At 36.8% G+C, this 27,144-nt stretch overlaps 1 protein-coding gene across 1 annotated transcript; it reads left to right on the top strand.

Moving 5' to 3' along the window:
• Positions 1-7,516: 7,516 nt before the first annotated feature.
• On the top strand, positions 7,517-19,858 carry LOC149171093 (DNA polymerase delta catalytic subunit-like). Its single transcript, XM_089425837.1, has 12 exons — positions 7,517-7,571; positions 7,672-7,745; positions 7,845-7,882; positions 7,991-8,074; positions 13,050-13,221; positions 13,711-13,782; positions 13,988-14,062; positions 18,662-18,751; positions 18,886-19,046; positions 19,315-19,396; positions 19,552-19,592; positions 19,771-19,858. The coding sequence occupies exons 1-12, from the start codon at positions 7,517-7,519 to the stop codon at positions 19,856-19,858; spliced, it is 1,032 nt and encodes a 343-aa protein (XP_089281963.1).
• The last annotated feature ends 7,286 nt before the right edge of the window (positions 19,859-27,144 follow it).

A 27,144-nucleotide genomic window follows, 5' to 3' on the forward strand; every position in this document is an offset into this window, starting at 1 on the left:
GTGTAGTGGGACTTCAGTCAAACTCGGTGATCATCCAGTTAACTGATCAATCAACCTAAAATATCTAATGCATGGAGAATTATAGTTCCCCAGCTGTGGTGGAGATTCCAAGGCAATGTATCATCAACTGTAGACTAGCCTTGAGTGTACAGGTGTTGCATGTAGTTAGATGATCAACCTTTGGAATTTCGCAATCCATTTTGTAAAAATTCCTAAATAATAGGGGCTTAATTTCTCAAGGAATTACACAAGGAAATATGGGCTCAAGCAGAGGTAGAAATTTAGTAAGTCTAGGTTAGAGCTTCTCAGTGAGCAGAGAGACAAGTCATTCACTTATAGGTTGTGCTCAGTTGAGCAAATAAATTGCAATACATTTCTATTGATCATATTAATGCAAACATACATTGGGGTTTTTAGTATATTGTTTTCCCTAGGAAAAAAATTGTGTGCATGTGTGTTATTTCTTATTGCATGTATGAAATTTTTGTTCTAAATTGTGAATTACCTTCCAGAGAGCATTAGAGTAGGTTTGTGTCCTATGATTTTGATTAAAACTTCATGAGTAGTTGCAACTCAACACCATATTTCTACAAGGATGGTGGAGGGAAATTATCTATGACAACTTTTGCGAGAAGAAGACGTTGAGGATAAAAGATTGGATTTTGGAAGAATTAGTCACAAAATTCACAAGGGCAGTAATTTTGGTTGCAGGTGTGGAGGTAGATGGATTAAATGTAATTTTAGCTGCAAGTGTGTAGGTAGACAAGTCATAGTCACTCCTTTGATTTTTTTCGATGATGTGTTACTAATTGGTAGATTGACCTCTTTTGATCGGTCTCTAGACTCCTTATGAATAATATTAAATCTCATATGATTTCTTCTTACCCAGATGGTGCATTGATACTGGAGATTTATCATATTTTTGGTGTTATCTCCACTACACTGGATGCAGATTTTAAATATCTTAGATTTATACTCCAACCTAATTGTTATGGAATTAAGGATTGGAGCTGACTTATAGAGAAAATCCAATGTATACTTTTATCATGGGTACACAGGTGGCTCTCACTAGGAGGCAAGTTGACTCTAGTTCGAGCAGTCCTTCAGAGCATCTTTGTATATTGGCTTCATATTTTTGCTCTGCTTAAGAATATCAACAAATGTATCTTTCTGGCTTCATCTTGGCATGGGACAATTTGTGTCATAAAGGACAGAGTGGGCCTGGTTGTTGTTTACTCTGTATGGAGGCGATGGATGACCATACTCATCTATTTCTTTGATCCTCCTTAGTAAAATCAATTTGGAATGGTGTATTTAATATGTTGCATTTACAGGCAGATTAGAACTACTCTTTTCTGGTTTATTTTATTAAGGACTGGATTATTGAATATAAAACATTTGGACAACTTCCAATATACATTGGGGTTTCAAACCAAAGAATGCATTACTGTCCCAAGCTCCTTTGTTGTGATACATCCACCTCCATCCTTGTAAAAAAATCTAAAAGCCTCCCTGAACTTAGACATAACCTCCATCCCATATTCCTTTAGTAGATAAAACCATTCTCTCATGTTCTGACCATGCAAATCTACTCTCCATCCCATATTCTCTCACGAGCCTTGTGTAAACCACCATTTCGTTCAATGATGGGGATTTTGATGCCTACTCTAACCATATTTGTTAGATAGCTTCCCCATTTTCTTGCTTATGGTTTCTTGAGTTGGCCTCCTCTAAATATTCCCTACTCTCCTTAAATTATTTGGAAGGTAGTATTTGGCTGCTAACCCCATTTTACCAGAGATCCTTGACATGTCCCTTGAAATTTTGATTCGGCCCCATGATCTATTTTATGCCAGTAAGTTGAAAGCTTTAGATTTCTTTTCAGTATATTCATTCATGACCAAGCACTATACCACTAGTTCTAAGGATCTTGTGGTTACTATCACCACAATAGATGTATATTGTATTTTAGAGGAGATAAGAATTGTATATTTCCCTTTGGGACACTCAAAAAATATTTTGATGCACCGTATTTCTCTAACACTCTAGTCTACTTTATGACCTCAATTCCCATTCCATGTTTATCCATGTGGATGCACTTTATGATGTTATAGGACAACCTAATGTCCTTGTCAACTCCCTCTCATACTCCTTGCCATGTTTTCTAGGACTTGTGTAGCCAACAAGAAATTTGGGAGATGAATGACAACAAGGTAGAAAATCAAGGGGTTTTCAAGTCATTTATTTAGGGAATTTTCCCACCATATGATCCACCCAATCCCTAAATTAGGGTTTAGTTCTATTTCAATTAATTATTAGATGATCATGGTGGGCCATGATTCCAGGTTAAATGTTATGACTCTTCATAGGATATTATTGGAGATACTTTAGGAGACACCTCTTTGGCTAAAGGGTTAAGGAAGGATTTTGACTTCAATATCAAGACATCAACCATATCCTCAACATTTCTCCCATCAACCATATCCTCAACATATTGAACCAACAATCAAGAAGACAACTGAGGTGAAACATGGGCATCCTCTCTCGGCCATGTTGTTAAAGATATATATCAATCTATGAATGCCTCTACACTCCACCAACTGTGCATCAATAAAAATTTTGGCTTCCCCACTGTCCACCAAGATGGATACACGTTGTCCTTGCATTGTGCGTCTAGTTGCCAAAATTTCAAAATTGGGATTTTCCATGTCAAAATTTTAATTCAAGATTGACCATGCATTGGAAGGCCATTTTAACACAATATTGGGACATAAAAAATGAATAATTGACACAATACCAAATACAATACATAAATTGAGTTTTATCTCACAAGGTATCTAGATGCTAATTGAGCAAGTTCACATGAAGAGAGAAAGGCAATGTCATGATACATTGTTCAAATTGTAATCAAGAGCATTATCTTGGATAAGGGAGAAGTAACATTTAATTTCTTTCTCATATACAAAGGAAAAATTATGAATCAATGTCAAATTCCTTTCATGAAGCAATGTTGTTGTAAAGGGTGTTAGGAAGCTTGCATTGTAAGCAAGACCCTCACACCATACTAGATTGTGTTAACCATGTTTTGTGATCTGAAATTTCATGAGCATGTTCAATGAGTGACCATAAATAAGGGGTGTCAGAGTCATCGTACATAACATTTGTGGTCCAAGTCATTTGTTTGGTGCCCAATGTTGGTGAATCATTGCATTGCATCATGGTAGCGTATCTTGCCTTTTTTAAAGCAAAAATATATTGAAAATAAATTAAGTTATGTCTCATTCAAATGTTAAATATTGTTGTGTTGTGAGTGTTTTGCATATTATATGTATCATATATCTATAATCACTTATTTCAAACATACTTTAAGAAATAAAGGAAGAGGTGCAGGGCCTTTCCATAAGAAGGAATCCCACCAACTCTTCTCCTCGTAGCAATTTTTCAAATGTTAGCCCATAAATCAAACACATGCCCTTGTTTCTCTAGTTTGGAAACCCTTGGATGGATATGACAATGAACTCCACCCAACCAATGCTTTAGCCCATAAATCAATTTTTCAAATGTTAGCCCATAAATCAAATCATGTGTACTCTCCATCTCTCAAGATGACAATGGTCACAAGAGATGTGAAGTTTGATGAGGAGAAGGCAATGAGGTGTTCTCCTGAGAGGGAGCTTCAATTGCAGCCTGATCAGGAGCTTTTGGCTCCAAAGGAAGAACCTCAGGAAGTTGTGGAGTAGCCACAAGCAAAGGAGAAGAGAGTGGAGACATCCAGAGAAGGAAGGAAGCAGACCAGGGAAGCTAACAAATTATTGCAAGATTCTCGAGAGAATGTGGGAGCACCCACATCACAATGCAAGCAAAGGAGGTCATAGGATCAGTACACTGGATACATGGCTTTGATGAGTGAGCTATTTGAGAAATAAACATCTTCATTCGAGGAAGTAGTGCAATAACCAATATGGGTTGATGCTATGGTAGAGGAATATGATTCCATTGTCAGAAACAGTGTTTTGGAATTGGTCCAAAGACCAACAAACACATTAGTGGTTGGTTCGAGATGGCTTTATAAGATAAAGCATGCAAAAGACGGGAGCATAGAGAAACACAAGGCCTGAATTGTGGCCAAGTGGTTCTCTTGGGTGGAGGGAATTGACTATGAGGAGGCCTTTGCTCCAATAGCAAGGTACTCACCCATCAAGTCAATTCTAGCACTGTTAGCACAGATGAGGTCGAAGATACACCAAATTGATGTGAAGATAACATTCCTCAATGGAGTTATTGAGGAGGAGGTGTATATTGAGAAATCAAAGGGGTTTGAGACCTTCAACAGCAAGTCACATGTGTGCAGACTCAAGCAAGCGTTGTATGGACTCAAACAAGCACCCCGTGCTTGGTATACTAGGATTGATAACTATCTCACAAGTTTGGGCTTCACCAAAACTGAAACAAATGCAAACCTTTATCACATTGTGGTAGAAGGTAAATTATTGATTAACACAAGAAGGGTACCACCAGCCACATTGTATAATGCCTCAATTAGCCCCTATTTGTGGTGCTAAAAATAGTTCTTAACTCAAGGGTAGGATATTTTTGGGTGGAAAAAATTACAAGAGAGTAGCTATGACTTTGTTGCCACATATTAAACATTGGTCACTCAAAAAAAAGTTCTATAATTCAAACTCTCGGATGTGGTCCTATGATACTTAGGCTAAGTTTGTGTTCCTTCAAGTGAGCATGCCAATATTATCTAGGAGGCACATTACAGTCATGTCTCATGGCACTTTGGTTTCGAGAATACAATAGTAGTAATTCAAAAATATTTCTACTATCCAAATCTTCAATAGGTTGTCCATTGGTATATTAGATCGTGCACTGCCTATGTCATTGTAAACCAACCATCAAAAAGTAGGGGTTGTACACTCCTTTAAATAGCCTAGGAAAGCCTTAGGATTTAGTCACTGTGGATTAAATGTTATATTTTCCCTCCACCAAGCATGGTAATGTTTGTGTGTTTTTGGACATCAGTCGATTCTCTAAGATGGCCATTTTGGCACCATGAAAGAAGAGTATCAAAGTTGAAGCCTTTTTTGGGCCTTATACCACCATTTTTAAACCTTGTGACACCAAAAAACCTTTATGACTACTATTTTTTTCATTTAAATTATTAAAAGACATATCTTTGGCACTTTTTATGCACCAATTATTTATATACCTTTAAGGTACGTGATTTAAACTTATATATATATATATATATATATATATATATATATATATATAGTGATAGCTTAGTATATTTTAGGTCTATGTGGTGTGATTTTGCAGATAAAGAGCTCATACTTTCCATAATGATCTTTGAAACTATTGGCATTTTGAATCCAAAAGACGCTCCATCTCTGGGACAATAGTTCAAAGAAAGAGGAGGTGAGTAAAATGTATAAGTATAAAAAGTAGGAGAGGAAATGGCTAGTAGATCTGTATATAGTGATAGGTTTCTCACTTGCATAGTGCATTATTAACCTGAAATCATGTCAACATCGTGCCATAGGGTTGATCCCTTCAAGTTGTATAATTTCCTTGTCTTATTTGTTGTGAGATGTAATTTGTTTTGTAGTGCCAACCCTTAATGGGTTACTTTAGTTAGAACTATTTTTTACTTATCTTTTAGCCCATCAATATCTATCGAATCATTCTTGATATGTTACATTATTATCTTCTTATTGATTTCATCCCATGTCACTTGTAATTCCCAATTAATGAACTCCTTCAAGAAGTAAATTATACTCTTGTTATGATGATGATTATGATTAACATCCATTAAGATCATAATTTATCTACGTGACCTTAAAAAGAAAAGAGCTAACCAAGATTATTTTAGAATATTATTTCTTGTTCAAAATGCATTAGGAAAAGCATTCCAATATTACCATAGTTTTGATGAATTAGTAGCTTAGAAGGTTAGTGTTGTAACAAATATTTTGAAATCGAGTTCTAATTTGGGTGTAGTCATGGCACTCTAGGAAAAAGTTCCTTTCATATTCAACCCTCTTAGTGTCATAGAGATGATAAATTATAGCATCACACTATATTTTGAGAAAGTGACTTTCATATTCAACCTTCTTAGTGTCACAAAGATGATAAATTCTAGCATCACAAGTGCCTTTCATCTTCAAATGTCGATGGTTCGAAACGTCGATGGAAAAGAATCCTTATGCGATGGATCCGGAAGAGAATCTAAACAATGATGTAACTCGCAAAAACCTCAAAGACAAGATCTTCAAACCTCTTAGTGTCACATAGATGATAAGTTATAGCATCACACTATGTTTCTAGAAAGTTACTTTCATCTTCAACCCTCTTAGTGTGACAAATATAATAAATTCTAGCATCACAATATATTTTGGGAATAGTTCAATGCCCAACTTCATTGTGGAGCTTATAAAAGTTCATAAATGTTTTATAAATGTTGATTTTCTTGTTTGTACTAGTTAGAATTGAGAATTAACTACCTTCTTAAATATTATCTTAACTTTTATTTTCCAACTCTTTATTGCACCATAAAAATTTAAAATTAAAATATAACAATATTTTTAATATCATCTATATAATAGCATATTTCTATATTCTCCAATTATTTAACACAATATCCACTTAATTTGGTAGCAATCAACTTTACAAACACTATACTTTTGTAACAAACCTTGACATCACTCTCCAACATCTGATTTTTTTTTTCTTTGGTCTAACTAATAATAATGAATCGACTAATGTACTAAAAATCAATATTTCTACTCCATATGTGTCCCTTTTTTTTCAACATACCATTATAAATCATATTTGTATTATTTTCATGAATCTCAACTCACCTACTTAATCCATACATTACATACCTCAATATTATTATAATTATTTTCACCAACTTGACTCGTGATTTAATCTACTAGTTGTATAGTTGGCCATTTAATGCTGTATGAGAAGGTCTACACACCATTGTACACATGGAGGGCGATGAACTTAATTTGTTTACGGTTTCATGTGAGGTGGCAACCTACTTGCTTCCTCTGGCACTCCCTATACTTGATAGTTGTGCAATGGATAGCACAGAGCCAATAATCCACCTACTCGTCACCCAATCCCATGTGAGGAGGTATGTGATGGCACGAATCTTCATGGTTATGGTTTCGAGGGTAAATCAATGGTTGTGTATCCTTGGCTCCATACCAACAACTCTAATGTATTAGGGTTAACCCTATCCTATTCCTGACCTCCTAAGTTCTCTTTTCTGCCCATTTTCCGCGCCCTCTTCCAATTTCGACAGAGCTATTGTTCCTTCACATTTGCAAAAGCACATTCATAAACCTGTCCCTTTCCAGGGTCTGATTTGAGGTTAATTTCACCATTTCGAAATTGTTTTCCTACTCCATTACTCGGGCATAGCCCTGGTTCACCACAGTGTTTAACAGTCACGGGTTCATTACCATTTCCCACCACTTACGAGAGAAATTTGAGCGACAACATGGGGACAATGAAGGGTTGGTGTTCGGTTACGCACTCACTTGACCTGGTTTCAGGTAATTTTTTCAAAATTATCTTTTTTACTCAATTTTCCCCTGAAATCTCGTATCTTTCACTCTCGGGATTAAATTTCGGTTCATTTTATTTCTTGTACAGGTGTTGTAGTGACCCAGGGCATCATTTTGCCCAATGACTCCACTACGCTTAAGATTTCCGCTTCCAACACCCAGGTTAGTTTATTGGCTAAGCTTCTCCTGGTTTAAGATTGTTTTAGTCTATTTCCCTTATTTTATTTGAATCTAACTAGTGAATTCTTTCCTTGAATCCAGGTGGGTCATCAGCAACAGACCTCAGCAAGTTTATCCAGGTAAGGGTTTTGGGATTTATTATTTGCATGCCATAGTCTAGTTTGCTGGAAATTTCTTACTTGAATGAGTCCGCAGTTAATTGGTATGTGTTTGTTTGGTCCTCACAGGTATGCTTTATACTGGAGTTTGGACCGGAAGATATCTGTCCCAACTGGCTCGCTCTGCACTAATTGTTGCTTGTATGCTTCCAGGTTGGTTCCTTACTGGTTTCAACCTCCTCCACTCCATGGAGTTTGATTCTTGACATTACAATTTCTCCATTATTGTTCTGCTAACCTTTTCCCTAAGGGACCTCAAACTGTAGGACCCTGGCAAGTTATAGTTACCATTTGCTCTCGCAAGAACTACATACAATAGTGATGACTATAGAGCCTCTATTGAGGGCTAAATCAATACTGTTAGATTCTAAATCAGTATTGTTAGTATTTCAGGTGAATTTAGAACCTTTAACGCTCCTTAGGATAGCGTCTTGCACCAACTTTTCCCATTTCTACTATCCCTAAGAACTGTTTAGAAATTCCAAGAAAGCACTATGAAAGCAGTGTTCATTCAACAACACAATGTTCTACCATTAATTTTTTCATCAATTCAGGGTTACTTTGAGTCAGAGGGTATTTATCTACCATATAACTGACACTCAACGAACGTGTATATACTATAGACTCTTGAACAAATTTCCTTCCAAGCGTATTGAAAGAGATTATATTGAACATTTTTCCTGCCCCCTATTTACTGAACAACAGTGCCACTATGACCAAACAGGACCTTGAAATGATTTTTAGGAGCCATAACAACTTGCCCTTGAAAAACATCCTGCTCACATATGAAAAATGCTGCTCACAAATGAATTTTATCTCTTTTGAAATCTGTTATTTATGGAATGATATACACAGAAAACTTGAAATTAATAGGGTTCTAACAACATTGACAACAGTAATTCAGTAATAACAGCAGAAATATTTCAGCGATATTTAGCAGTACATTCAATAGCCGATTTTAGGGTATCGACAACAGAAAGTCTAGCTGTAGTTTCTGGTAGCATCACCTAAATTCTCGTAGTACAACACATAGGATTGAAACTCTTCTTGGAAAGGTATGGATGCCAATTTGAGCTAAATGCAAGGCAATATGGATGTTGTGCCTAGCCAAATTTGTCTCTTATAGACTACCACATAATCACACATTTGCAAAAGGCCTCTACTATAAAGCCTAAGAGCCCTTTTTTTAGCTAATGATCCTAGTTTAGCTTCTTTTATCTTTTGATTGTGGATATTTGGAATTTACATAAAAAGCTCCATTGGCTAACAGAAAAGTACAACCATCTGAGATAAAATTTATCTTAACATAAAGTATATTCACTAACAGGAAAATATAAACAACAAAATTTCTAATGACCCACAAAGAGTATCAACAGCCAACACTAATGCAGTTATCTTTAGACATTACAACAATAAATGTTGCCGTCCAAATAAAAAATAGTTGTAACTTGTCCAAAAGAGTTCATCCTGCCAAAAATTGAATGGTTCTGTTCAATAATAATGAATTTCTGGAACTGAAATATACTGCTCAACTCCAAATTTCGCTGTTCACTAGGGAAAATTTTACACACTTTGGAAAATCTTGCCCACAAGCTACTTGCTGACCTTTGGTAAAAGTAAAAATTATGTCGATAAATGAATAGTAGCCAAGGGAAATTGTTTATGGGTTTTATGGTCTCAAATTTTATCACAGATGTCTGATGGAGCTAGAAGTCTCTTCACATGTAGTTTCTTAATGTTTTTGGACGGACATGGTTGTCCTCTCGCCTTCGTGTGTCCTCTTGTTCATATGCCTGGGGAGCTCCAATACAGTAGAATGTACTCCATGTATGCATTTTGGTGTACCTTGGATGGGACATTTCCATTTTGGCTCCATGGCTTCGTGGTATACATATCCATTTTTCTCTGCTTATGTCCATACCGAAATGTTGTCACATATTATTAGTGATTAGTCTGGCAGACTTTATAATGTGCCCTCAAAGTATTGATACCACTGTTTACTTTGTATCTTTATGATACAATCACTTTTATAAATTATGAAGATAAATTTTAATTTTTGTTCACCTCCAGTTTAAATTTTCTATTTTGTTTTTAATTATTATGTTTATAGCTATCCCTTGCACCTTTCTTTTTCATGGAAATTCTTGCGGGATCCTATCCCTTTGCTGAGAACCATTTTGGAGAGTGGTTCAATCATTAGCCATTATAGTGGCTAGTAACCACAAGGCGCTAGATTTGATTTGAATTTGTTACCTAAGTCTTCCCCTAGGAAAGCTACCTTGGACAGATAGTTCAATAGATTTTGATAACCTTTGAGGCTGAATGTTGTTCTCTCCATCTATTTGTACAGTCTCTACTACACGTCCATCTCTATTATCATACAAGTATTATGGTCTAAATGACCCAGACAATTATTTTTCACTTTCTACCATTTGATAGCTATTATGGCCATCATAATCATTTTTACCTTGTTGCATTTTGGTGTGTCATTTATATGTTTTCTTTTAAGCAGTCATAATTGTTTCATATTGTCTTCAATTATAGTTTGATATACATAAACCCAGCTGACCGAAAAAATTGCTATGATCAGATCCATGTGTGCTAATAAATTATAAATTTATATGTTTCAATTTTAGAAAAGAAAAATTAATCAGCAGTTAGAGGAGAAATTATATATGCTATTTTGGGACTTTGAAATTGCCTTTGGCACAGTTCCCAAAATTAACTCATGGAAAAATTAAGCACACCCATAGGCCTCAGATCTCCAATAGCTAGAATATATGGGAGAGTAACGGGCAGAATTAAAACTTGCAAGGGATGGGCAGAAAAAATTACTTGTAACATAGGGGTCAAATGGGGGTGCCCAAACTCTGTGTGGAATATATATTTACTAACTAGGGCAATGCCTTGTAGAGGAAGACTGAGGTGGATTCGACCTTGCAAGGATGGTCATCATTCAAATTGATGCAGATGACTTCATCTTGTTGGCCAAAAATTTCAACCTCAACAATTAGTGTGGAGATCTCAGACTTCTCAAACAATTTGGGCCACTAACACAGGCCCATTTAAATTGACTGATGACATGTATTTCAATTTTTTTGAACTTAAGGGTCTACATCTCCACTGTACAAAGTTTGTTCTATTGGTGGCAAATCTGAAGAGCATTGCCCAAAGTTCTATTCTGTTTATTGGACTAAGTCTCTTAAAGTGGAACTGTGGAGCCTTGCTCTGTTGAAGGAAGGATTGTGTTCCTCCTTAGCAGCTTTCTGCTATGCTCTAACAACATGGTTTTAAGAGAGAAGAACATTGCCTCTAGAAGGCTTTCCAAGAAAGACATTGTGGGAACATTCCTTAACAATTCACACAGAACCATCATTTTATGGTTATGTCTTAAATATTTTCTTAAAATCCCCCTACATGTAGTAGTTGCCTCCGCCATTGCTCTGGTCCAAATTTATGGAGATGGCTTTCTAGTGCAACCTGATTGGATTTTGCAGCATGTGACCTTTCTCCCGTACATGGCAGATTTTGCTGTAGTCTACTGTCAGATGGCAAGCCTTTATTGGACTGTGTAATAGGAATTGCATTATTGAAGCATGGTTTCTTATTTCACGGTTATTGTTCTATGCTTTTGTCTTGCATATGGAAATTTCATTAGGGCCATACCTATATCACCCAATTGGATCTACTCGGGAAACATAGAAAGTCAATACTATTAAATCAGGCCTGTAGTCTGAGAATTCATTTATGCATCAGGTATATTCTTATGTTGGGTGCAAGGATAGAATATACTACATATATTGCCAAATATAACATTTTTCTTCTTAGTAATAGAGAGAGATGACCTATTTTCCATCTGGTGATCGTTATTGGTGCTTCTTTTACTTACAAGATAGAGATGCTTGCAGTCCTCTCTTATTCTATATATGCATGTATCAGCCATTCAGATTGATTATTTTTGGGCATCAATTATATCCATGTAATTCTTTTCTTCCTCTTCGCATAATGTTTTCGGTATGAACTGTAATTGACAATCTTGTACAAATAAGATTGAGTTCTTGAATTGCATTAATTAGTGATGTGTACTTGTACAACTAAGATGATATGCTTAGGCCCTCTTATCATATTTTGATTACAAGTCCAGTTTGATCTTTTGACACATTCTCTGTTCCATCCGACAATATCGATTTTAGGTATTGTTTTAAAATTTCATATCATTAATCATCTCATTTTTTTCTTCCTGTCAGGCTGTCAAATGATAGAGCATACAAAGAGGCTAGTTGAAGAAAGGTTCACAATATTTGGTGGTTACCAATACAATGCTGAGGTATGCTATTATTTAGCAACTAAAGGAATTTGTAACCTTTGAACTGGATTAGTTTTGACATGAAGTACACTTGTTGTATTGGTGATAGTCCAAGTTCTTGAAATCATAATGGGTGATCTGATCCTAACCAAGATTTCTACTGTAAAGCTTGATATTATATTTTTATATTTGAATCTAGGTTGTATATGGAGATACAAATTCAGTTATGATACAGTTTGGTGTACCAAATATAGAAGAGGCCATGACGCTAGGGAGGGAAGCCTTAGATTATATTAGTGGTACATTTACAAAGGTACAGTGTCAAGAATTTTAAATATCCATGAAGCCTCTACAGTTGTTAATGATGTTTTTGTAGGGATGAATGTTTTAATTTAATATCACCTTTCTTTTTAAAACTAATCTTCTTTTGACATTCCACTTCCATGAGATCTTTGTAAATATGCACAGGAAAAGATGATCAGTTATGCTTTTCTGTGGCTTATCTGCATCTGTTTGGTGCATCTTTGGCATCTAATTAGTGCATTATTTAACATATGCTTTTATGCAGCCTATTAAACTAGAATTTGAAAAAATATACTACCCATACTTGTTGATAAGCAAGAAAAGATATGTTGGGTTGTTGTGGACAAAGCTAGATGCTTATGACAAAATGGATACTAAAGGTGACAAACCTGATCTTTTTGTTTCAAAGTCAAGCCTTAGTGTTTGTGAAGGCTCAAAATGCTCTTAGAAAAATAATTTATTTGATTCCTTCTTAATTATTAAATATTCCTGATCTTTTAAATATTCCATATCAACAAGCATTGAAACAGTGCGAAGGGACAATTGCCTGCTGGTGAAGAACTTGGTTACAGAGTGCCTTCACAAAATACTCATTGATCGTGACATACCTGGTGCAGTGCAGTATTTCAAGAACACTATTTCTCACTTGTTAATGAACAGAATGGATTTGTCACTTTTGGTGATAACTAAGGTGAGAACAATGAATCGTTCTACATGTTTATGACCAAATTTGTTTGACCATTTGTTACTTTTGAAATGGAGAAAATATGATAGGGGAAGAGGAGATTTACTTTGCGAGCAAGTCACTTATTACATATTCCTAGTTTCAAGTGTTAGAAGTATATACTATATACCTAGTTAGGGTAGGCCATGGAAGTTTCCTTTTTGAGTCTGTCATGTTTCTTCTCCCTACATTCTGTACTTGGAAGGGATTCAGTCAATATTTACTGCTAGTAATGGGAGGAAGAAGTGTCAAGGGAGGCTCTTATACAATTGAAGAGAATCAAAACATGACAATATATAATATATATTCATTTTTAATCTCATCCCGAGAAAAATTGATTACTGTTTAGCTGCGGCAGAAACAGATGTTTGCAGGTCATATCCTTTATCAAGGCTATCAGCATATTCTTAAGGGCATTGTTGTTTACCTATGCTAATAATCTCTTTGTTGAGTCAGGGTCTGACAAAGACTGGAGATGACTATGCAGTCAAGGCAACACACGTGGAACTAGCTGAGTGCATGCGGAAGGTAAATACTGGAAATAACTTCTCAAAACAAGTATAATGAATGGTGCAATGCCTTTTGGTTCCATTTCAATCCCATCTCTCTATTTTTATTACTACAGTGCATCTAAAGACTCTTGTAATATTTTGCTTTTTATTGACAATGAGTCCATTGTTGGATTTTTTAAATTGATGTCGTGTTTTAAAGCCAAGTTGCCCCTGGTTTACAGATGGATGCTGCAAATGCTCCAATTGTGGGTGATCGTGTTCCATATATCATCATAAAGGCTGCAAAAGGTGCCAAGGTAATAATTAACCCCTTATGTGCTCAGTATAAGTCTCGATATTGCACTAAAAAATGGTTATTTTAATTATTTTGTTATGTTTCATTTGGAGGCATAATTTACAGAGGGATTATGGATATTAATTAACCTCTTCTGTGCTCAGCATAAGTCTCGATATTGAAGTAAGTTCTATCATATTCAATACCACCTCTACATATTCCATAGATTAAAGGTTGAGTAGAATTATTCTCAAAAATATATCGTAGATTAAAGGCTGAGTAGAATTATTCTCAAAATTCTAGATAGTAAGCACTTATTTTGAGCTACATTATGCTTGATCTTGAAAGGCTTTTAAGCCTGTTAAAATTATTATCAAAACTCTACACGTTCAGTGCTTATTTTGAGCTCCATTCTACTTGATCTTGCTGGTTTTTTCAATTCCTTTGGTCTTTTCCTTTTCTCAGCTTGTAATTTGCCAAAAGCATAGATGTTCAGTGCTTATTTTGAGCTTCATTGCACTTGATTTTGACCCTTTTTTCATTTCCTTTGGCCTTCTCCTTTTCTAAGCTTGTAATTTGGCACCGAAAAGCATAAATAAACTTTACAAAGAAACGGTAGCCAGTTTCAAACCCTTCTTAAATAACTTTCAGAGGTAAGAGCTTTTCAAAGTTTCTTATTATGCAGAAAGAAATCAAAGTTTAGAGCATAGGTTTTTTCAGTTTTATTTTTGTGCAAGTGTTTGGACATGCCAGAAAAGAATTAACAATGTAGGGAGCCTTGTTACATCTGAGCTAGTCGCTGGAAAATGCTCTTTGCTTCTTTCACTTCACAATCGTATACACGCTCAAAAATGTATTGAAGGTATGTACGTAAATATAGGTTTGAAACCCCTTACCAATGTTAAAAGACGTAGAATTTTCTATTTTAAGAAATAATGAGAAATGGTTAGCTACAAAGTAGAGTATTAAGACTTATACTTTTAGAGTTTCACGCAAACAAGGCTTAAATATCACGGACTTTACTCCATACTTTGATGAGGTTCCATTTTTACATGCGTGCCATGACCTTAAGGTAGGTATGCAGGCACCAAGAAGTAAGAATTGAACATATGGCATTGGTGAGCTATTCGGGTACTTGAGGTAGCTATGCTGGCACTCAGAGGCAAGGATCGAACTTAGTGTTGGTGGGCCATTGGGGTACTTTCTGAGCAGTAGGCATGAGGGCACTGAGAGGTAGGATTTCAATTTATCCTATCGTAATGCTTATCCAAATGTTATAGACCCTAACCCATCTCCATGCTCTAATTAAGGCCTGCATTTTAACATTTGTTGGTTGGGATGTAGGAATTTATCATAATTATCTAGGTTCGAGTCTAAGAATAGGCTATGCTTGAGAATTTCACTCTTACCAAAAATTATGACTTATTCTTCTTTCTTCATGGATATAAATATTTATTCAATTCCAAATGGAAAAGAACATGTCTAACATTTAGGAAGAAAGCAGGATCCCTTGAATTGCTTGTATTTTCAAGTTTGTTCATGGATATGAATATGTTTAATTCCACATGCAAGAAAACATGTCAAACCTTCGCGAAGAAAGGCTGACTGCTTTTCTTGCATTGTCAAGTTTAGTCCCTTTTTATGCTCTGCTTCTTTTACTTTTCTTTATTTTTGTTTCATTGTAGGAACACTCTTGTACCTATTCCCTTGAAGCATAATATATAGGGTGGAAAAACCTGGCTAGAAGTGTTAAATACAGAGAAGTGTTACATACGAGGATGTATAAGTTAAATTTGCGATAAGCCCAGTTGGCTAGTTTAACTGGTTGCTTTGGACCGACCAGTTTCAATTGGAGATTGTTGCAAATTTCATAGGTTCAAGTCCAATATAATGTGACAAATCATTTTCAGGATTTCCTCCCGCTCTACTTGAGTTATGCATGTCGTCAAAACAAACTTCTAAACCATTTGAATGAAATGATAGTTGGAAGCCATATATTTTTCTGGAGGACCAAAATGATGAACTATATCAAAACTTTGCTAGTTAGAGGAAACATAGCCACAAGAATGACCTGGTTCACTTCTGGGGTAAGGAGAAACTGTTGCCGCCACGGTTGCACTGTGGAAGCCATCGACAGTACAGACCTATAGCTTTCCCCTGCAAAGAAGGGGAAAAGGAAGTTGTATACGATGATGAGCATGCGAAACAAAAAGACCTATGATAACAGAAACATCATATATTCAACAAGAGCCTTACCTGTGAAGGTTGGCGTGTAGTGGGTGATAATGGTGAAAAACTTTCCAGGAAGACCTTACGCTTTTGTTGAATGAACCTAAGATCCAAGTGAAATGGGGAAAGATTTATCCAAGACAGATTGAATATATGATGTTTCTGTTATCATAGGTCTTTTGTTTTGCATGCTCATAGAAATCCACCATTCGATCATATTTCAAAGATTTAGCACTTGTTTTTGAGAGAGAAACCCCAGAAAATATCCCCTGAATGGCACAGTTCTGAGGTCGGTGAAGAAATTAGCGACTCGATTAGGTTTTGAAAGCTTCCACATTCTCTTTCCCGTTTGGATGCAAGTCTTTTGATAAAACTGTAAATGTCTTATATGTAGTACTTCTTTCTTTTGTGAAAATCTGCAATTATACATTGTGATGACTTGTACCATAGAAATCTTAGGTTTATTTAACACTTCATGAATTTGCAACTGTGTTCCCCTTGGTTATGATTTTATGAAGTTTTTGGTTGTTGGAATTGTCTAAGTCTCCAGTCTTGATATCCCCGATATCATTGCTACAAGATATAGAGATATTGCTAGTTTCGTTCAAGTAGTCAAGCGTTTTTTTGGATTAAAAACTGTTGCACCACAGATAATTGAATATTTTCCGTTTTAAATATCTATACGAGTGGTATTCTGGGGCTAGATTGTGGTTGAGATTTACAAGTTGGAAAAATTTAGCCTTTCTTGTTTGATTTTGAGAAGTTTTCAAATAACCACAAATAGTTTAACTTCACGACTTGCTGTCATAGGCTGCGTATTTTAGTGTAGAGTTACCTTCCCTAATTTTGTATAGGGAGCTCATGTTATGTCGTTATTTTGAGTCCTATTATTGTAGTGATATGCATAAAGTCTTTCCTACTTTCTAGACATTTGGTATTTTGGTCTTCACATTTTTATTACTGTAAGTTGTATATTAGGCAGTGTTAAGTTTCATGGCTTTAACATTATTTCTCCTATGATAGGCGGAATATTTTCGTCAACTCCTTAACCCTGTAATGTAGATGGGCAGTTGGCATTCTTAGCGTATCAACCAGTTTTTATTTTCAAGCTACCTTTATCTAAAAATACCGATCTTGCGGTGGAAGAGAATATGGATGGGCTAATGTGGTTACCATCATCCACATGGACCTTATGACAATTGTATATGGTAAAAGCAATTAATCAGCACACGCTGTGAACTCATATTCATTTGGTATGCTTATTATGATCTATTACACATCTGCTATTTTGCTATTCCATATTCAATAGAGTTGCAAGCAGATGAGATATTTTGAAGCTTTATTGTCTATCTTACATGATTTCATCGTGTGTTTATAAAACTGGTGATTTCATTTCACAAAGATGAGATATCAGCTGCCTCATTGCTTTATCCATGTAAAGTTGGATTTCTCAGGAAAGGCGTTGAACTTCCTTTAGGCATATCATCATTTGTGTGTAGGAGAGTTTATGACACTACGAACAGGTGTTTATGCTAGTTAACTGATCAAGACTACACTGATGTAAGTTTTCCCACACCATACCTGGTTAAATGATGGAAATAGGGCACTTGTTTAGATTTTCATTTTTTCTATTTGTATATCTAAATGTCTTGCTGGCTATGCTTGCTAAATACATGTTTGAAGGGGCATTTATTTTGGAGGAGTAGTGTTGTCCTCAATGACTTGAGAATCAGCCGACGAGCAGCCTCTGCTAGTCAAAATTCGAATTTGTCTATGATGCAGTGCAAGTATAGAACACGTCCAAAGTTATTTGAGTCTTTGGACTCAAGGATCAAGGTTTGACAAAAGATGTTCAATTAGCATCATATCTATTGATGCCAGGCCGTTGGTCCCTAAAGAAATCAGATACCAGATGTTGTAAAAGTTCTACTTTACAAGTGAAACATATCTGACAGATATTGGATAGTCCTTTTTGTTGATTTTTTATTTTCCCTCCAACTTGCATTTCAGAACATCTTTTTCCCACTTTTTCCATTTGATATAATTGCTATTTGGAGCTAATTTCGAATTTTAAAGCAGTCCAGGATTACTCTACATTGATGAACAAAGTTAGATTGAAGGTTTAAAATTTAAATGGATTTGTGGTACCAAGGTCCCATTCTTCTTGAATTTTCCGGAAGGGGAGTGTCTTTTGATTTATTGATTGGAATCCTGTCCAGGCCGAATTTTTAGATTAAAGTTATTTGACATTGACATGGATTTAAATAAATAGATAAAATGGGATGTGCAACTTTTGTGAATGATTTCTTCCTCAGCACTATTTTGTAGGATGGCTTCTTTATGTAAAAGTTTTCGTCTGGATATAATGACTGATGTGTTTACTTGGGCTCAGGCATATGAGAAATCTGAGTATCCAATTTACGTACTGGAGAATAACATCCCTATTGATCCACAATATTATCTGAATAATCAACTGAGCAAGGTGAAAGACCAAAGCATCATCACTTGCAGTTTATGCTCTTTTTGAAAATTTCACCAGTGTTTCAAATATATCTTGATAGATAGTAATTCTTTCTAGCTAAGTGTTTTTTATTAGTGCCTGCTTTTGCTCTGTAGCCACTGTTGAGAATATTTGAGCCCATTTTGAAGAATGCAAGCATGGAGCTTCTTCATGGTAGTCACACACGAGCAGTTTCCATATCAACTCCTTCAAATAGTGGAATTATGAAATTTGCCAAGAAACAAGTGAGTTGTATTGGTTGTAAAACACCTATCAGGTATTTAGTTAATACAAGTAGAGGGTGTCCTGCATGTGGTTTCCTTGCTTATAGTAGTGCATAATTAAGAGTAACTATTATTTCAGTTTGGCACTTTAGAAAGCTACTAGGGTTCATCTTTTTGATGTGGAAAAGTCTATGAGGTTGCATGATTCCATGCCTACTCTCCTTGTAAGAAACTGTCTAACTTTCTTATAATAAGAATGTCTGGTTAGGTTGCTTCATACTAAAATTCATGATGTTACCTGATTTCATGTTGCCATTGCAGCAAAGAAGATCAGACACTTTGTTCACATTGCAAAGGAAGAGAAGCAGAATTGTATCAGAAAACAGTTGCAAATGATAAGCTGGTATTCTAATACCATTACTCTTTATTTGGAGAATTTAAAGTAGGCCTTGTGTCTATTGTTCTCACCTAGATTTTCTATCATATGACACTAATATTTGATCAATGTCAGTGAGGGAATTAGAAATGCTCTTTGGTAAACTATGGACACAATGTCAGCGGTGCCAAGGCTCTCTGCACCAAGATGTTCTTTACACAAGGTCTTTGAATGCTATATTTCAAGTATTACATTTTCATAACATGATTTAAATTTACATTATGGATGTATTTTGTAACATTTGTGTGATCATGTATTTGTTTTCAATTAATAGGATTTATTTTTATTTTTACAATTACTATCTCTTTTATACTTACATTGATGTTCTATCCTTATTGCAGTCGTGACTGCCCAATATTTTATCGTAAGAAGAAAGCTCAGAAAGACCTAACTGAAGCAGAGGTGCAACTAGAGCGCTGGCAATTTTGAGGATGCTGCCTGTGTAGCTCGTAATTTTTTTGTATTATCGAATATTTTTGTTTTCCTGAATTTTCTTTGGTGTATGTTTCTCTGATTTAATGGACCAGGGAATTTATCTGGTCCCTAAATCAGGATGAGCATGGTTTATTTATTGTACAGTAATTGTCAAGTCCTTGTTATTTAATGTTAACCAGTTCGATATATCTTTTCTCCTTGCAAATGAGATGGAGAACAATGGTTCCAACTAGGACATATGGAGTAGGTGTGAATATAAAGCTCAATCATTACGGATCTATTAGCTAAACCATAGTTAGTGCTATACTTAAGCTTATTGAATAGGTATAGATAGCGATAGGTTGGGTCTATTGTTATAAGTACTCTTATCTGCTTATGAACATGGTAATACATGTGTTGTAATTACTGTAATACTTGGATTCAGGTTAGGCTTATTGATAGGTCATAACACCCTGTATTAGTGGCATATGAGTAATATGTGGCTATCTTATTACGATTCAAACATATTAGTCTGCTGGTTAGTATGATTCCCATTAGATAGAATGACTAGTGTTACTATAGATACCAAGTTTTCTCGGTTCCAGATCATAGATTGACGAGTGACCATGGGGAACATAGACGGCGTATAGGCTGGTTACCACAAACGGTAGTTATCAGGGAAAATTTTAAGAACCCCCCCTAAATTTATAAATATAATAAATGGGCGAATCTCCATGGTATATAGGAAAAATGGAAGGCGATTTTATCAATAATATAATATGTATATCTAATTTTTTGGCGAATCTATCACCAGGCATGGCGATATTTTACTTAATTATAAAATCTTGTAAGATCTTGGTATTACCACGGGTTATCATAAACCTGGAGCTTAAAAATTACTATTAGTAATTTATAAAAATTAATAAAATTAATAGTTTATTTTTAGTTTATTTTTTATTTTAACCAAGCTAAAATGTTTAACATAAATTAAATTACAACATCCAATTTTACTCTTGATCCACCAGAGGGATAAAATATTTTTTCACTCTATGCTAGTTTGCATATCATGATATTTGATACCTCTCGGGGGTTAGTAGATCCAAAGTAAAGATGGATCTATGCTAGTTTAATTCCCCCATTTAAATACCATGGGTCAATAACATGTGCCATTTTTCTTTTTATTAATACTAATATTAGGGTTAATAATTGTCACGCTCTAATACATGCATAAAAAAAAATTTTGACATGGGCAAATATTCATTTCCTAGACCATATTATATCAATGTATAATCCACGCGTAATGTGATCATTCTAGAGTTTGACCATATACTTATGTAATAAAGTTATAGCATGTACATAAAACCTGTTGTCTTGACACACTCATATACTGTTGCATAACACACACTTCATGATCATCACAGTCATTACTCATTTGATTTACAATATTAGCTGTACTTGATTACATGTACAAATAAACATTCGACTTCCTAGCTAGATATCAAAGGTTTTCGTATATATAAATATGGGTTTCATTGTTGTGGCGGTCATGGGGTTTACTGCCACGACAGGTCTCGCTTACCAAGGCTGGCTCCACCATAATTGCGATCTGATAGGTGATCAACTCGAGACTGGTTAACTTGCTCTTTGAGATATATGCGTACAGGTAAGGTACTATCCTTTACAGCACTGGCTTACTGTGATTCATCCACCTGGCATGATCCACGGCTCACAATGTTCTGTCATGTGCGGTGGCGTGAACAAGTGTTACGAGGCTGGCTCCTCGGTCTTACCAATCGCACGCCCAAACCCTTCCGGATCCTTCTCCATGATCGAACGGCGGAGGCAGTCTTACCCAGATCAAAGGCCGAGACTATGCCACGAGGCAAGGTCTTGCAAGGGATATTTAAGGTTCATTTTGCATTGGTTGGTTATTATTTTCATTCGGGGTCGAGTGCTTGGCTGCTGCAGTCTTCGGCTCTTCTGTGCTCGGCCGAGGACTTACAGATACTCACCGCACCAGGGTTCCACCTTCCACCAAGGCATAGGGAACCTCTACAACCCACTGCTCAGGTTAAGTCGAGCTTCGAAGAACAGTTTAGCTTTTACATTTAAATGCTTTTGATTTTATTTCGGTTAATATGTTTTCTCAGTCATCGGTCTCCATGATTTTTGCAGGGAAGGCCTTTGGCGTCCAGACAGCGTTTGGAAGAGGCTCCGACTCCCCGACCTCGTCCATCCTGCCACAGGTATGAGCACAACCTCATTCTTAGAGTTTGTTTTCAGTCTTCTCATCTCGGAACAGTGGCTAATCCTCTGTTCTGCTGAACAGGGATGCCGAGTCCCTTGCTTTCGAATTTCTCCCTCCGCTATACGACCAAGGTTTTCATATAACGAACCTGTATGGTTCAATCCTTCGTCTATTGGATTATTGTGTCTTAGGCTTGGTATTCAGACTCTGTTTAAAGACTCTTGTTATGGCGGCCTCCGTCTAGGCTTTGTTCACTGAGTAATTGTTTATTTGCACAGTTATCATTTATTTGGTTGCTGACTCACGGCATACTATTATTCAAATACAGTGTTGACTTTTATTAAGCTGTCCATTGGGATTATGTTCATTTCGAGCTCGTTTGTATATTGCAAGTATTTGATTTGATTAAGCTTCGGTATTACCTGTTCTCAGCATAGAAGCATTGTTCCATTTTATCAATATTGAGTCCGTCTATGAGTTACAGGTCCATGATTTGGTGTAAGCTCTGTTATAAACTAGTTGCCTGGTATACGATTCGATACCCAAATTTATTTGCTAAGATTCGACTATGGCGCTCCGGCCGTCTCGAATAGGCTTCAGCCCAGCTCAGTTAACTTCTTCTGGGAGAGGGTTTTACTTAGCAGGCTCTAGCCGAGACTGTTTGTAACCGCGGTTACCATACAGTCATCGGCATACCTATTTCTTTAAAGTTATACATATAAATTCTGAATGCGTATAATCTGTTGTTGTTAAGCTGCGCATGTGAATATTGTCATAGTGTTCTAGTGCTCCGACTCGGAGGTTCTTGCGAGCCCTTGGGGTTTAATGTGTGTATACACTCTTTTGTCTACTGAATAAGGTAATATCTATCGGGTATATGTATACCGGTTTTGCGAGACTTACCAGTCCCATCCTATATACTAAATGTCACAATGTTATAAGCATAATACATTTTCTTGCACATAGTGTCTGTTTTGTTCTTTTCGATTTTGTATGAAATAAAGTATTCTGCTTCTTTTCCGCGGCATGTAAATCTAAATAGGGTTTTATTACAGTTTCACCTCTGTTCATATTTCTTGCTGTCTCTGTAATAACAAAACTTATTTATTCAACTCCTCTACTGTTGTTTGTCTAAATGAGATATGCAAGGGTTTAATATTCGTTTATTCAGATTGCAATGTCTCGGTCTCTATCTAACATGCAACAGCTATTGTTCTTTCCTATTTTCAGCTATGAATGACAGTCAAGTGGTTACACTGTACCAATCTTTCTAGCACAGAATAATGTATCTTTTAGCATAAGACCACACCAGAGATAACTCAATAAATAAATGTACACATAGTAGGCCATACCTGTTCCTGTACAAACCTACTTGTATTGCTTGTCAATCCACCCGTCCGTAGGAAGAATTCTTCTTTGTCCTTCCACCCCCAAGCACTTGCAGGTCCTACTCGACCGCAATTACACTGGTCTCGCCAGTAAACGCTATCTGATCCTAACCAGACATAGCGTACACAGGAAAATTCTTTTCCTCTTATGCCATCTGATCCTAACCAGACATAGCATGAATATTTTCTTTCTTCTCTGCCATCTGATCCTAACCAGACTTGGCATTTTTCCCCCTTTTTCCTCTGGGGTCTCAACTACCTCAAGGTAGTGAGGGTTCCAATGCAACTGATTCCTCAGTTACTAACCATGATTAATCATAACTCAGTTCAAATAGTACCAACACAATTGTCTTTCATTAACATAAAATTAATAACAGGATTATACATATTTTCCAAATAAAGTCTTTGTTCAATAATTACTTTCACTATTTACTAACATTAACTTTTCACAAGGGATGTTACATCTCCCCCTCCTGAAAGTCTACATCGTCCCGATGTTGCTGTTCATCCAAAAACAGTCTGGGATAAGTATCCCTCATCATTTGTTCATCTTCCCAGGTGGCCTCTTCAGGCCCAAAGTGCTGCCACTGCACTTTAACCTGGCTGATGACCCTTTTCCGCAGCTCGACTCTTCTCCGATCTAATATGTTCACTGGTTCGACCAGGAACTCTCCTTCCGGTTCCACCTGAAACACATAACAATTAAATCAGCTGCTTACTAGTATTCTATTTCAGTTTACATTATATAACAGTCTTCCCTTACCTGAATGTCCTGCCAACTTATTATATGCCTAGGGTCATACACATATCTCTTTAAAACTGATACATGGAAGACATTATGGACCCGAATATGGCTGGGTAGGGCGAGCTGGTAAGCTACCGGCCCTACTCGTGCCAGAATTTGGAATGGTCCACAAAAACGCGGTGCCAATTTGGCACAGGCATTCCATTGGAGGGTACTTTCCCTATCTCGAATTCTGATGTACACGTGTTCACCCACTTGGTATTCTTTAAATGTTCTCTTCCGATCTACAAAATTCTTCTGCCTGTCCTGTGCCATCTTTAGATTAGCTCGAACTTTTTTCACCATGACCTCCATCTCTTCCAACATCTCAGGACCCAGCAAGAATTTGTCCTCCGGTCCACCCCAACTGGAGGGTGTGCGGCATTTCCGGCCGTAGAGTACTTCGAATGGGCTCATCTTCAAGGATGAGTGGTAGCCATTGTTATAGGCGAATTCCACTAGATGTAGATACTCCTCCCATCGCGTAGGTTGCTGCATCACATAAGACCGCAGCATGTCCTCCAACACTTGATTCACTCACTCAGTCTGTCCGTCAGTTTGCGGATGATATGCGGTGCTGAAGCTCAATTGTGTTCCTAGACCTTCAAATAAGGTCCTCCAGAATGCTGAAGTAAATTTAACATCACGATAAGATATTATTACTTTCGGCAGCCCATGAAGTTTAAATATATTTTGCATAAAAATGTTTGCGATTTGAGCTGCACGATAAGTGGATTGAACCGGTATAAAGTGAGCTGACTTGCTGAGTTTATCCACTACCACCATTATAGAATCATTATTCTTTTTGGATCTCGGCAAACCGGTAATAAAGTCCATGGTTATGGTCTCCCATTTCCATTCTGGTATGGGTATTGGCTGTAGTAGTCCTGCAGGATGCTGATGTTCAGCCTTCACCTGTTGACACTCCAAACAGCGCGCCAGGTATTCCACAACATCCTTCTTCATGCCTGGCCAGTAGTACTCCTTCCTTAGTGAGGTGATTAATTTCTGGTAACCAGGATGTCCTGCATAAGGACTTCTATGATTTTCATCCAGAATCTTTTCTTTAATACTGCTCTGATTGGGTATATAAATCTTCTTCTGATAGCACAAAATGCCGGCTGTATTCAAGGTGTAACCTTGTTGTATGGAACGGGTATCTGAATTCTGCACTAAATGCTTCTTTTGCAAATAAATCCGATCTTGCGCCGCAGCCTCCTCAATCTCTTTGTCAAGAGTGGACCATCCTTGACTGATACCAATCTCATAAATGCAATGCACCTTTCAGCTTAGTGCATCAGCCACTCTGTTCTCCTTTCCCTTTAGGTGTTTAATTTCGAAATCGAAATTTCCCAAAAAGTCCACCCATCTTGCTTGTCTTGCGTTTAGAGTGGGTTGACTAAAGTAACTAGTCAAGCTGTGGTGATCCGTCATTAGCAAAAATTTCGTCCCTACTAAATAATGGCGCCACATCTTCAACGCATGGATCACAGCGGTTAATTCCAGATCATAGGCAGAATATTTCTGCTCATGCTCTTTCAACTTCCTGGATTCATAGGCAAACACTTTACCTTCCTGCATTAGCACTCCACCCACGCCCTCCTTACTGGCATCTGTACAAACTACATACTCCTTTTCGGGATCTGCCACACACAACACAGGTGCTGTGGTAAGTAAATGCTTGAGTTGTTCGAAGCTCCGCTGACAGTCTGCTGTCCATTTAAACACTTTTCCCTTCTTTTGCAAGGAGGTAATGGGATAGGCAACTCTAGAAAAACGGTAATATCCAGCCAGCCCCATGAAAGATCGAATATCTACTACATTCTTGGGTGTAGGCCATTCCATTATAGTTTTAATATTTTCGGGATCTACAGCTATACCTTCCTTTGTAATAATGTGACCCAAATACTGGATCTGTTCTTTATAAAAATCACATTTGCTGAATTTTCCATATAACTGATGCTCCCGTAAAGTCTGTAACACTATCCTTAAATGTTCCTCATGTTCTTTCTTATTCGGGGAGTAAATAAGTATATCATCAATGAAGATCAATACAAATTTGTCTAAGTATTGATGAAATACACTATTCATCAAACACATGAATGTTGCAGGTGCATTAGTTAATCCAAAAGGCAGTACCACAAACTCGTAATGTCTGTAACGAGTACGAAAAGCTGTCTTGGCTATGTCCTCATCTTTGATTCTGATTTGATGGTAACCTGATCTTAAATCGATCTTTGAGAAGATGGTCGCCCCCTTCACCTGATCAAACAGCTCGTCAATGCGGGGTAGTGGATATTTGTTTTTAACTGTCAGTTTATTCAGCTGTCTATAGTCTATGCACATTCGCAGAGTCCCATCCTTTTTCCTCACAAATAGCACAGGAGCTCCCCAAGGAGAGACACTGGGGCGGATGTACTTCTTTTCCAGCAACTCTTGCAGTTGCATTTTTAACTCAGTTAACTCCGGCACACTCATCCGATAGGGTGCTCGGGACACTGGGGCTGCTCCGGGTATCAGCTCAATGGTGAAGTCCAAATCCCTTTTGGGTGGCAGCCCTGGAATTTCTTCAGGAAATACATCTGCAAAATCTTGCACTATTGGTATATCTTTAACAGTTGCAACCTTATCCACAGAATCTGCAAACCCCACTTGTACTGCATAAATCTGGCACTTATTCCGGATACACTTAACCAGCTGTGAGGCTGTGATTGGCCGAATCTGCACTGGTTTCTGGATGCCTTGAATCTCTTTTCCCACACCCAGCTCATCTCGGTAAGAGACTGTTTTTGTTTTACAATTAATTACAGACCACCGTCGTTCCAACTAGTCCATTCCTATCAGCACGTCATAGGAACCAAGAGGGAGTACATTTAATTCA

The sequence above is a fragment of the Pinus tabuliformis genome, chromosome 4_2, assembly GCF_031772625.1.
Source record: "Pinus tabuliformis cultivar Carrire ecotype Pingquan chromosome 4_2, CPIR1, whole genome shotgun sequence".
Classification (NCBI taxonomy): Eukaryota; Viridiplantae; Streptophyta; class Pinopsida; order Pinales; family Pinaceae; genus Pinus; species Pinus tabuliformis.

Coding starts and splice junctions, on each gene's coding strand:
- LOC149171093 (XM_089425837.1), top strand. CDS start 7,517: ATGGGGACAATGAAGGGTTGGTGTTCGGTTACGCACTCACTTGACCTG. Junction 7,572..7,671: donor CTCACTTGACCTGGTTTCAG/GTAATTTTTTCA, acceptor TTTCTTGTACAG/GTGTTGTAGTGACCCAGGGC. Junction 13,222..13,710: donor CACTTTTGGTGATAACTAAG/GTGAGAACAATG, acceptor TTGTTGAGTCAG/GGTCTGACAAAGACTGGAGA.